The sequence below is a fragment of the Corapipo altera genome, unplaced genomic scaffold (genome assembly GCF_003945725.1).
Source record: "Corapipo altera isolate COAL_440 unplaced genomic scaffold, ASM394572v1 61, whole genome shotgun sequence".
Lineage (NCBI taxonomy): Eukaryota > Metazoa > Chordata > Aves > Passeriformes > Pipridae > Corapipo > Corapipo altera.
The window spans coordinates 5,619,583-5,633,342 of NW_020884910.1; the positions used below are offsets into that span (position 1 = coordinate 5,619,583).

The 13,760-nt window shown below is 35.2% G+C and overlaps 1 protein-coding gene across 9 annotated transcripts in view; it reads left to right on the forward strand.

The window, feature by feature from the left end:
* The window catches only part of STXBP5L (syntaxin binding protein 5 like), a 193,951-nt gene that overhangs the window by 119,765 nt on the left and 60,426 nt on the right, over positions 1-13,760 (forward strand). For all 9 annotated transcript variants that reach the window (XM_027653282.1, XM_027653283.1, XM_027653286.1 and 6 more), the window contains exons 13-16: positions 422-489; positions 1,654-1,694; positions 4,913-5,130; positions 9,055-9,227. In XM_027653282.1, the coding sequence (XP_027509083.1) occupies positions 422-489; positions 1,654-1,694; positions 4,913-5,130; positions 9,055-9,227 (500 nt within the window). The remainder of the gene's footprint in view (positions 1-421; positions 490-1,653; positions 1,695-4,912; positions 5,131-9,054; positions 9,228-13,760) is intronic.

Here is a 13,760-nt window from a genome sequence, read left to right on the forward strand (position 1 = left end):
TCAGATGTTTGTTTCTGGGTCAGCTTCTTCAGTAGTCTTTGTATTCAAAATAGATTCTTGGTCTATTCAGTCTTCTATAGAAACTTCCAGAGACAAGACACCTCAAAAGACTGGCAGAACTGTTTGTTACTCCTTCCTCTCATTCCTAGTTTAGATTGTTGAATGTTAGATGTGCAGAAATATTTTAAAAACATAGAACTTTAGTTAGTAATATAAAAATGTTATTAAGTTTCCAAAGCCTGAATTGATAACACAAAAATGTAAATAAACTGTAAAAGCCTTAAATGGTATATACTTTTGTTATTTTTACTAGTTGTATTGCTTTTGGGGGGAAGACGTTTTCTACTCATGAGTTTAAGAATTAACCAAGCAAGGTTCATCAGAATTAGCTGTGATCTCTGTACTCTTTTTGTTTGTTTAGGAATGGCCTATCAGTGGTGGAGCATGGAATCTTGGAGCTCAAACGTATCCCGAAATCATTATTACAGGGTGAGAATGAAACTGGGGATCGGTACCTCTAAAATATTAGTGTCTACTCCTTTTTTTTGAGGGTTACCTATAGATAAGAGTTGAGCCTTGACAGCATTCACTTATCCTGGCTCTTCATGTGAGCAGTGTCACCTCAGAAATTCTCTTTTGCTGTAAAAAAGAGAACTTAGTACTCAGGGATGAGTTACTATTAAGAAATACCACTTGTGGCCCCAGTGTCAGACAGCAAGTCTATATACTTATGAAGCTGGGGTCTTTGGAAAGGAAAATCAATTGCAAGACAATATTTTGGCCATCAAGGTCATAGAGAATAGCTTTTAAAAGGAGAGCAGCTGTTTTTCTATGACTGTTGTCCTTTAGCCTTCTGGGAAATTTGTATCTGGGGACAGTTTAGGACTTCATTTTAGTACCCAAAATTACTGAGGGTGTGGTGCTTTAGGATGAATTTCACCCTGTGAGTGGAGACCCATAGCAAAAAGGCATAGAAAGGCTCAGATTGAAGTAGGAGCCCCATAAGAAACGCCTGATGGATTTTCAAGGCACCATACTGTAAAACAGAAGCTACTCATCTAAGATGCACACTGTGTTACCCTCTGGTCTCAGTCAGGTTGAAGATAGCAATATATGTGATAAATTGTTATTATCAATGATACTGAACACGTGTTTTTAAAAGTAAGATTACAATAGTACCAATAAGCTGACAAAGGGATCATTCTCATTTTATCAGAAATGACTAAAAAGAACACAGCTGTAAGGTATTAAGCAAAACAAAGTTACCCTCTGTCCTTTCAAAGTTCATTATACATGGCAGTTTTAGGTTGCATAAGCTTGATGCTGGCCCAGTGCAAAGACAAAAGTGCTGTAACTTAAACTTGTCATTAGTATGGGAAATAATTTCTTCTTGTTGAAATCTTAAAATTCACTGGGGGCTTAGTTCTTTATAGGAAATGCATGAAAAATATTTTATTAACCAAATCAAACTAATAACAAACTATTTATTTATAGTTAGTATGTATATTATTAGTATATTGTCAGTAAGGTATAGAGAGTTACCCCATGAGCAAAATACAGTTTTTCTGCTTATATTTATCAGTCACTGAAAGTAGATGATGTTTTGTAATTGAATATTGTTTTAACACATTTAATTTTTATATTTTTTTTAAGCCATGCAGATGGATCAGTAAAATTTTGGGATGCTTCTGCCAGTAAGTTCCTAAAGCTCACTTTTATATAATGCTGACAAACCACGCACACACATATATATAAAACATGATATTGAACAGTATGTGTAGTAATATACTTAGGAAATATACTTAGGAAAAATAAGTTGAAATGAAGAAAATTTTTATTAAATTAAGGGGAAAAAATGCTGCTAATGAGATATATTAGGCAGAAAAGAGTGAAAGTCTTTAAGAGGTATAATAACTCAAGATCCAACATACCAAAACCTATGAACAATGAAGCACTAGTAAAAAATACTTAAGGCACATTCATCTTGTGATTATAGAATAGTGGGCTCAATTAGATGTAACATTCAGTTCCAGTTGTCATGTCTCTTCTATTCTGAGTATAACGAAGACTTTTTTACAGCTAAGTAAAATTAAAAAATTAAAATACAATAGTGCATGTCAATACATGCTTATCTGCTGAGGATGGAAAAGACCTAAATCTTTTCTTGCCCAGTCTCAAGTCCCAGTAAATAATTGGGAAGCATTTCCATTCATCATAGCAGGAAAAAGCTTCAGAAAATGCTTGTTCCATGCTATCTGGCTATAACTACACATATCAGAAACCAGCATTTTCCCCTACAGAAAACACATACAGTACTTATTAGTAAAATGTATTTATTAAAAATACACATGCATTTTAGCTGAAAGTTAAAATATTCTTCTTCAAATAATATGACTGTGATTTACCAAAGATCCTTTAGAATTGCCTTGTCTTCTGTCTCTTCAGACATACAGGAATGTCTGGGTAGAATATCTGCTTATGAGGTATCAGTTTCTTAAGGAAAAGAGAGTGTGAAAGAAAATCCTGTACGAAATGTTAGGTATAGAGAGATTTAATATGACCCTAATAATCAGTCTGTAACTGGTGACAATATTGTGAAGTATGAGGTACTCAAACTACTTGCTTGCTCCGCATTGTGCCACAAAATTGTAATGATTATTACTGCAAATATGGGAAACTTTTACAAGATTTTAATGTCAGCTAAAGCTGATGACTTTGTCAGGTAATCCCCTTTTTGCCTAATACCAAATATTGTCAATCATCAGGATGGACAAGGAGAATATGAGGATTTCCAAAGCCTCATTTCACAAAAGTATTTTGCACAGACACATCAACTGCACGCGACTATGAGTTGGTTTTTTATTATATAATTTGTCATTTTGGAAATGGAGGAAGAACAGATAGATGCTACTTAGAGTTTACATCTTCCAGTATTTTCAAGTCATGGTGAACACCAAAAAAGACCCATAATCAAACAAGGTCAATAGTTTATCAGCAAAGACGGACGTTTGAGAGAGCTTTAATATGAACCGAAGTAGGATAATTACTTTTATTTAGAGAAGTAGAGTGAGATATTAGACCTTGTCTTGTGAATATTTCATTACATACTTACATTTTTAACAAGAATGTGCAAATACAGGCACTGAAGTTAGAGTGAAGCAATACAGATTGCTGGAAGACCCCATAGCATATATACTGCACAGAAACCAATGTGCTAGTTACCTCTTCTATAGTTCTGGCAGAAATGGAGAAAGAAAAAACTTCTCATAGTGAATATAAACATAATCCCCTAATCAATATATACATGCTGCAACAGGAATTTTTCTAAATGCTAAAAGCTTAGGTGATCATGAATATTCACAATCTCTTCAACAGCAGTGGTATTTTCAGTGAATTTCTGATGTCCTGGCCTTAGTCCTGCTTTTCAGGGCATGTACTGTGTTACTCGTAGCATACTTGATACGTTTTATTTACAAGGTATTAATTATTAAGAAGTGTTATTGTTTACAAGGTCTTAACTTTTTTAGTGGAGTTCAATATAATTTGAGATTTTCTAGTAAACAAAATATCCTACTGGTATTAGAAGGCACAAAATACTTTGCTTTTAGATGTATTTTATTTCTGTGATTTTGTATCTGAAAGCACAGATTTGTGAGAGACTGGGAATTTCTAAGCCACTGAAGCAGTTATCCAAATGTATCTTTGCTCAAAAGCCATTGCTGTTTCTTATTTGTCCTTTTGCAGATGGTACTTAGTAATTCAGAGAAGCATAGACTTCATACCATATGTTTCTGTAACTCTTCCAGTCCTACTATGCTTGAACCCATGATGCCTGATTTCAAGTGCCACTCTAGATTTGCCACTTGGACTAAGGGTATCCTGAATCCTCTTTCTCTGCCACTTAGGACAGGAAGAATTATGTATTTATTATAGAAGCACTTGCTGTAATTTGTGAAAAATTGGTAGTGCTTTATGTGCTAAAACTTTTTAAAATATTAAAAATTTTATGTGCTGAACCTCCTGGAATATATCTGCACTGCCAAATGAAAATGTATTTTTGCTGTGTTCATCATCCAGTTACATAACTAAAACACTGTTCTTTCATCTTCCTGTTGCTCTTGTTACACAGGCTAGCTAGGTTGAGCTACCATAGTTATACTGATGCATGTAACAGCTTTACCCTTATGGATTTATATGCCTTTATAGGTGCGGGGCCTGACTGACTTTTTCTGACCTTACGCAGTTATTAATTAATGCCACTGATAAATTAATGTAAAATTAATAAAAACAGGGAGGAATGTCAATAAAACATAATGGGGTTGATTATAGTACCTCCACAATTCATGGCAGTGAACTTCTAATCTTGACTAAGGCTTCTGTATATATCAGGATTTTTTATACAGGTATAAATACAGATATACTTATTAGTCACGAAATTCAAAACATTTTTGAACTCCTATTAGTTCAGAAAGGCTTCATTTTGACCAGGCCGCCAGAATGATTTCCTGATATTTTGTCTCGAGTTTCCATACATTCTAGCTAGATAATAACATCAGACAAATGGAATCTTAGTTTCACATCTCATTAGGAAAATATCAACATTATCAGAGCCTCTCTATAACACTCAATATAAGCCTAATTATGGACACCATTGTTAAAATATACCTTTGACATCTTGTCCCAGAAAGTACTAAGAAGTATTTCACAGACAAATATCCTTTAGTGAAGTATTAAATTCATGTCCTACCAGTACTGTGTGCCAGAATAATATCTGTAGTGTATAACATGCATCTTCTCCTGTTAGGCTTTTCTAAGATTTCTTGTTATTCCACAACTAAGAAAGTGAGAATTGAGAAATTTTATAACTGATGTGCTTCATGTTAGTATTTTTATATGTTTTAATATATTCCAGTTACTCTACAGATGTTGTACAAATTAAAAACATCAAAGGTCTTTGAAAAACAGAAAGTGGGAGAAGGAAAAGCAACAGCTGAGATTGTGGAAGAAGATCCTTTTGCTGTTCAGATGATGTACTGGTGTCCTGAAAGCCGAATTTTCTGTGTGGCAGGAGTTTCTGCATATGTGATTGTTTACAGGTTCAGCAAACATGAAGTAAATACTGAAATTGCAGTAAGTACTTCAGAATTTCACTCTAAGAGAACATAATTCCTAAATCAAATTGCCTTGCTTTATCTGTGCTCATGTACTTGAATAAAAATATCAAGCTGTATAAATATAGGCTTAGAGATATTAATTTTAAACCTTTTCAGTGAAATCTTGATCCTTCTGAAGTTACTGAAAAAAATCTGAGGTTTTGGAAGCCAACTCTCCATCTTTTTTTTTTTTCTTTAATAGTAACATACAGTACAGATTTCAGACATACTTTGCTTTTAAGACTCTGTTTTGTTTACCTGCTCTCAAATTACTGGCTGCTGTATGTTTTTATCAGATAATGTTCATTGTGTACATGCCTAATGCTCTTTTTAACTCAAATATTTCATCTTAATTTATGTTCATAGTCTTTGTACTATAAGGAGACTGAAAATTATCAATGGGTTTAACAAAATAGAAGAATTGATTTTTTTCTGGCTTATGCTGACTTTGTTTCCCTAAAAATGGAAACCATATCAAACACCAGATTTATGGCTAAGCACTTGATATTTTCATAAGCATTGTGTTGCTTTGTCCAATTAAAATAATCCACTTTCTGTCTTCGTATTTAAGCAGTCACCTTTTTTCAGGTAGAATTATACAGACTATGTTCCTTTAACTACACTGCAGTCAAATTATACTTCATCATTGTTGAACGGTGATTCTGGCTTTAGTTTAAATCTTGCATTTTTGCACAGGAGTCACAACCATTTCTAACAATGTGATTGAGCAGTATTTATAATGTAAAACATTCTTTCTTAAGTGTAAGAAGTTTAACAGCAGACAGATCTTAAGGCAAAGCCAAGCTAAACATGACTGCCTTCTCCTTCAGGCTTGCTGTTCTCTGGTGCTGAACAGTTTGCAACTCCAGACACTCTCTTGAGAGAAAGTATTTCTTTGCATCTGCCAGCTCTCAACAAAACCATATTTTCCCTTATATTTTCCACGTTCCCTGCTTCTTTTCCTTTTCACACTATTTTAATGTACTTTAGAAAGTTCTAGTGTGGCACAAAACTGTGTCATTTTTGGCCTGTAGCCATGTGCCATCTGGTAAGGAAATTCATTACCTATGGCTGTTCTGCTGTTTTCCACTGTTTTTTTTTCCCCAGAGTCAATTGTTAAGCTAGCTGAATGTATCATTTTAGGAAAGTTTTAAAACTGATGAACAGTAATTTTGTTTTACTGACCAGCCCATGTATAATGCTGCTAAAATTACTACATTTTAGTATTCTTACATTGTTCCATAGTAAGTGCACCTTATCTTTCATTAGTTTTAATTTAGTTTCTTTGTTTTCCTGTTCTTTGCTTTTCTGGCCGAATTGCATCATTACTAGTATTTTATAAAGTGCTATAATATGTTCAATTTAACAGTTTCTCAGATTTCACCTGTAATTAATAAGCATTTATATAAAGAATTGTTCTCTGAACATTAAATTATACCATTTTGGTGTTATAGTCACTGAGTTCCCCTCAGTTTTGTGCATCCTTGAATGGCCCTTCTCTGTTGGTTTCTGCATTTTTGCTGCATGCATTCAAATCTTCACTTTTTTAATCAGAAGTAGGAATTCTTTGTTGGAATGTGTACCTGACTGTAGGCTGTCTGGCTTTGTCTATATTGAGACTAAGCTGGTCAGTCTCAGGATTTTTTTGCTCCCTGAGGTACAAAACATTTAGTATCCTCCCTTCTTTATCAGTCTGAACTTACCTTGAGTTCAATCACAAATCCAAGCATTTTAAGGCCCCCACATTAGTTTAACTGGCTGATGTCAGTGTTGTAATATTAGTGCTGTGGTAAATGGAAAGTGTGGAGGCTACTCAAAGGTTTCTTCATGTAGCAGGGAGGTCTGCTGCTGAATATGCCTTAGGGTCATAGGCTGTACCTGGGATTTCCTCAGTAGAAGAATTATTTGCATCATTTCGAATCAGATTCTGAAGGCAAGTATTATCCATGAGACAAATTCTACTTCATATCCAACCTCGGAGTCATTGTCATGCACTTGTATAAAAAGTATTTGCTGCTGTTGTGTTTGTTTTCTCATCTGAATCTACTCCATCCTGTCTCAAAAGCATCTATTAATTAAAAATTATCACTTTTTCAGCGATCAGTCTTTCCTCATTGAAGCTCCTCTTCAAAGTTCTTGAGAAGAACCATAGCAAAAAAGTTTACATTCATTTGAATGTGGAAAGGAGAATCAATTAATCTAGTGATGGAATCCCCCAAAAATATCTTTACTGTGTGCCAAAATAAGTTGGTACAACACTTCTGTAAACCCTCTAAGACTGGTCAAAGCAGGGACAAAAATGTAATAAAAATTCACAATCTTGTTAGTAGCCTAAATTTTTCCTTCTCTCTGCAAATGCAGGATAGCTGGAACTTAAAAAAAAAATAATTTTAGTAGAAAGAGGAATACGCAAAAAAAAACCATCCAAAGAAGAATGATGCAATTCTAACTTGGCAAGCAGAAGAACATACTCTTCAACAGTTACCCCAGTCTTGCATAAAGATTAAACAGCATTATAAATTGTTTCAGTCAGCAGCAATTACTTCCAGATTAGATTTTCCTGAACTCAATATTTCACTCATTAGTCTTTGAAGGCAAATGTTGTCTATAGGTTTCTTTAGCTGATTCAGGCAAAAAAAAACATCCATGGATATTGCAAGGAGAAAACAAAAGTGAAATTTTGAGAAAGGACTCTTTCTCTTCTGTTTGAACAGAGTAACTTCTTTCTGAAATCTTGTATGTTTTAATACAATGGTTGAGAAACAGATGAGCCTTCAGTACTGACCTTTATCTCCTGATTCTCATAAAACTTAGATATTTTGTTAATCTCCATTCTGGTACAGATGATGTCTCAGTGAAACATCATTAAATTAAGAGTTTGCAGTGTCTACATCTGCAATCGTTTTTGTACATTTCAAGGTACCAGCACGGAAATTACTGTCCGGCTAGTAATCCCAAGATGTTGTCTCCTTGAGGGCTGTACTTTGTTTTTTATTCTTTTCAAAATGGGGATCCCCTTAGACAATTGATGAGGTAGAAAGAATTACTCAATATTTACTGTGATTCCTTGAGATTATTACTTACATAGATTTTTAACTCCCTGTCCAGTTTCCCCTGTGATTTGCAGTAACCCTTCAGTTAAAGTTTCCTGAATTAGTGGAAAGAATTGCAGAGTGGTTTGGCCTGGTTGGTCTCTTTTCCCTTTCTAGGGAGGTCAGAAAGAAAGCAAAAGGTAGCTGGTTTGAACTTTGCTTTCTAGAATCCACCAAACTCCTGTCCATTCTAAGGAACATGGAACTCTTTGTGCTGTTATCTCTGATTTCCTCACCCCCACCTACGGACAAACAAAGTTCATTTATCAGTTCTATTCATGCAGTCAGGCTTCTCCATCCTGGCTAAAACCTGTCTGATAGAGACTCTGTTGTACTGGTAATGAGGAGGCAGAGTTGATGATCATTCTTTTAATGAATTTACTTAAGAAAAACATAAAAAACCAATAGGCAGAAAATTTTATTACACTTATTCTGAACGATGTCTTCTTATACTGAAATATTATTTATTTAGGTGTGAGGGATGAACTTCTCTTTTCATAATAACTTCTGGAAACTGATATTCTTGCCTTTCACTTGCTGTAAAAGGCTGGAATCAAAGTCATCAGAATATACCTGTAGAAGAATATACCTATGTATTTCTCCATCAGCATAGGGTAGATGCATAGCTCCTATTTGATGTTGCTGCTAGGCTGTGTAAATAACAAATGACAGTATTCTTTGCCTATAAATGATAATGATAAATGTGGTGGGGTATTTTAAAAAAAGGCTTACTGATATTTATTTGAAAGTAATGGAACTTTCATCAGCTTTCTTTATCAAATTATAACTTAACTTTTTATTTATTTAAGTCATTAGAGGTACGACTTCAGTACGAAGTAGAAGATATCATTACTCCTGAACCAGAAATAAATCCTCCATTTCCAGATGCCTCCTCCCAGCTTTCTTCTTTAAAGAGCCTTTCGGGCAGTACCAACACTGTAGGATGTGAAGGAACAATGAAGGATAGTATCCCATGTCTTAGGTAAGTCTATGCCATTGCTCAAAGGTTTATCTCTCTAAAAAGCATTCCTACCTGTTAATCAATCCACCAGCTATCAAGAAAAAGAGGTTAATTGTATATATGTGACATAAAATGAGAAGAAACCAGAATATAGAACAAACAAAATAATCAACAAGAGATTTTAAAAGAATAGAAGTAATTATAGAGAAGATAAATTGTTACAGTAAAGGCTTGACTGTAATTTTTGAGTCTGATCTAGGAGTAAATCTTCAAGAAATTTCTGAGAAACCTTTTTTTTATAGTTCACAGAGAGACTTCTGTAAAACAGACATGTGCTAATCTTTCCCTCCTTGATTAATTAGTATAACACTAAATTCCTTCTTTATGAAAAAAATATATGCATTTTATGGTGTGTAATGCATGGAAACTGTGTTCATACTCATGAAATAATCTTTAAAATATACAATTATGAAAGAGTTGCACTGCGTGGAAGTGTAAATTTGTTTAATCTTTAGAAATAAGCAAATTGTTTTCTGTTAGAGTACCCATTGTTGCTGTTTGGTGTAGATTAATATGTTCTTATTAATAAGGCAGATGAATTATGGGTTTGAATAGTTTAAAACAAGAATCCTGTACAAAACTCCATAAACTGTAATTTTCCAACAATTATAGTGGATTACTGATAACAATTGCTCTCAGTTGAGTGAATTTATTATTATTTTGGTCTAATTATTATTAAATATTTTAAATGCCTCAATTATTTCAAAAGAACATTTCCTGACTTTGCAGTTACTTTGGGCTGCTTGGCTCCTGAAAATAGCATTAGCATTCAATATTGTGATATTTTTCTTGTAAAATTAACAGTATTTTTTGGCATCCTGTTCATTTGTCCACCTCATTCAATCAGGTAGTTGACCTTCAGACCTCAGTTTAGTCATTAATTTGCACTGTGAAAATCAATAGACGAGGCAGAGACAAGTTATTTTAAAAATCCAAATATGAAATCCATTTATGACACTGAAATCAGGAAGAATGCAATCAATTGTTTCGCTGGCTAAGATTTTTCCTTAAGAGATTCTTATTTGATTTAGTCTGGGAAGGAGAGGAATTGTTAATCTTGGAGGCAGAAAAGCTGTAATGAGCCCATAAAGGTTCTGCTTGTTAGTTTTTAGAAGTTTTTTTTAGTTCCATATAATCTAATATTAAGCTGCCCAACTGATTTTTGTCTCATTTTACACTAAATAAATGTAAACTTATTTTGACTGAGAAGTGATTTTTTCAAGTCAAAGTAATTATACCATGCGAACTGCTGGCATACTCCCTCCTACATTTTGATGAAAGTGTACTTACCTATGCTTTTATATTTTTCAATAGGGAAAGGCATATAAATACACATACTTTTCAAGCAAACTCTAACCAGGTGCACAGGTATTGTCTGTCAAGAAACTTACGATCTAAGCAGAATTATGATGATAAAATGAAAGTAGTGCTGGAAACAGAAAAATTGGTGAAAACTTGGGTGATGTTGTTGACTTTATATGCAGGTCAGTCAGGTGGGCAGCAGTACAGAATCTAAGATAAAGTGGTAATAACATAAACCTACAACCACCTGGACATGGAGAGTGAGTGCACAACTTGAACTATGTTGATAATACATATAAAATTTTATATACAGACTAACTTTTAATCTTGGTTCCATTATATTTATTTTCATATCTGCTTCTCAATCTTCTAGTCAGAAATCAGAACGGCTGAAAGTGTTTGTGTCTGTGAATAGATACTAGGAAGAAAGTGATTGAAGGGACTGAAGTAATGAAAAATTGGCACTTTTCTGAAATCAAAAGTAAATGTTACTGAGGGAGGCAGGCAGCAGTGTGGAATAAATATTGCTCTTGCTTCTTTCAGAAGATTTTACAGTGAAATATGCAGCTGTAATAACCTAAGAAACCAGTGGATTTGCATTTATGCAGATAAATACTTTTGATAAAAATAGTTATCAAAAAACTATATCCAGAATGTCAGTCTTTGTTCCCAGACTTCTAGGATCATCCCAAAATTAGGTCAATCAAGGGTTTTGATAGTAGCTTCAAGTAACTCCAAAGTCATAAGGAAATGGAAATATCTTGTGAAGAAAACTGAAAACCAAAACTTTGCAACAATCAGATTCAGAGTGGCATAACAAGAACATGTCAAGGAAATATCTATATTCCTTCTGCACATACTCCTGCAGTACTTTTAGGCTTATAGTATATACAAAAATAAGCAATCCAAATCAAGGTGAAATAAAACTAAATATCAGCATTACTGTTCAAGCAAGATGGCTAGGGAAATAGCTCAAAGATCCTTAAAGAGAAAGATGTCACAGGAATGTGGGAATGACAAACTTAACCATGACACTTGAAATTATTTTACTCCAGAATTATGGTCTTTAACCACCTACAGCTTATTCTATGCTTAGAGAAAATCTCTGTGAAATAACATTCATCTTACCAAATTAGATCCTCAAATTTCCAGTGAAAAATATAGAGAGAAGGGTGTTTGCTTTTTTTCCTCAAGTAACAACAATCTGAAAGAAAACTTAGGAGGTACTTCAAGTTCTCTAATTTTTTCAGCCTATTGTTAAAAACAATTGGAAAAGTAGTACCACATTAAAAACATGCTTTAGAAGATCAGATTCAATTCTGCAGCCATTGTGAGTCTCATGGTAATTTTTTTAGAAGGAAAGCATGAATGCATTTCTTTGACAGTAGCTCACCATAGCAGCGTGTTTGACTCTTGTATTCCCCCACATCTTCAGTTATCCACTAGAAAATATGAAACTCAGCTGAAAGGGCATTAGACTAAGTCTTAGTTCTTGGATCTCATTTACCTGTTTTATAATTTTTGTAACATTTTTAAGGGCAGGAGCTGAAAACTGAAAATGGGGTGTAAGATGGAAAGACCACCACTGGTATGCCTCTTAAAGGCTTCTTCACAGACATTAGAAGTTGAAGGGCTCCATCACAAAGATGCTCTAAAGGACTGTTTGTATAAAATATTCAGCTTCTGATTGCTGTGAAGTTTGTTTGAAAATAGTACATCTTTATTGCATACAACTCTTACTTATAGTTTCAGCTTTTCCTGGTCTCAAAAGACCCCTCTCCCTTAGCAGCTTGAGTTCACAGATGTTCATCCCTTTGTTCTCACCAGGAATAGTCCTGGGTAATCCAGGGTTTACCCAGGGTACATCCAGGGTTTATCCAGGGTTAAAGATAGCATCACTTCAGAAAGGCTCATGGATATGTATTGTATGAACAAAGAAAAGGGCAAAGTTTTAGTGCTAGCAGAACAGGTAAGAAAGTGCAAAACTTTGGGGAGAGGTTTGCTGTTAATAGAAAACAACAATACAAAGCTATTGACAACTGTAGTGAGTTGAGCACTTGCTGAACTGTCCTGTTGCATCTTTCCTGCAACAAGATCCAAGCCAAGTGGCTGATCACTGCTCCAGGCAAATTGATATCTATGGTCTGAACAGTACAACAGGCAAAAGAAATAGAATAGTGTGCCAAGCCACTGTTAAGGAAATGCATTTAGAAAGATATAAGAGGAATGACTTTCTTGTTAAGTAATAAAGAAGAGAAAGTTTTGGCAAGGTTTGTGGATCCTCTACAATAGAAATATTCACAGTACGGCATAAACTGTATCACTGAAATGGTTAAACAATTCGAAAGAGGGTATGAATGTGCAGGTACCCAGGTGCTGGCTGAGAGGGTTGCAGGGCAGCCTCTGTGAGGAGCAGCTGTGGCTGCCCTGTGCTGGTCACAGCCAGTTCCAGTCAATTCCAACAGAGCCACTGCAGGGCACAGCTGAACCCCTCAGCCAAGAAGGTGGACCCTTTGGAAAAAATTTAAGAAAGGACAAAAAATGATGGACAGCACCTATGCAAGAGAGGAACAAGAAAAAAGCATGAGAAGCAGTCCTGCTGATACTAAACTGAGAGAAGGAGGAGCAGGAGGAGTTGCTCTAGGCATCAGAGCAGAGATTCCCCTGTATTCCATAGAGGGCACCATAGCGGTGCAGGTTGTTCCCCTGAAGACCATGGAGACCCCACGTTGAAAAAGGCTCCTGGCAGGAGCCACAACCAATGGAGGAGCCCACTCAGGAGCAGGTTTTGTGACACAAAGTGTGGCCCTTGAGGGGCCCATGCTGAAGCAGTCTGTTCTTGAAGGACTGCACCCCACATTGGAACAGGGGAAAAGCATGAGGTAGAAACGGCAGATATGGAGTGTTACGAGCTGACCACAAACACCATTCCCCTCCCCTGCTGTGCTGCTTGCAGTGGGGAAAGAGGTAGAGGAGTCAGGAGTGAAACTGAGCCTGAAGAAAAAGGAGGGAACAGGATTATTTTAATTTTGTCATTTCAAAGAATTTTTCACACTCCTACTCGATTTTTAATTGGCAATAAATTAATTTTCCCCAGATTGAGTTTGCATTGCCTCTGATGGTAACTGGTGAGTGATCTCCCTGTCCTATATCAACTCATGAGCTTTTTCATCTTATTTTCTTCCCCTGTCC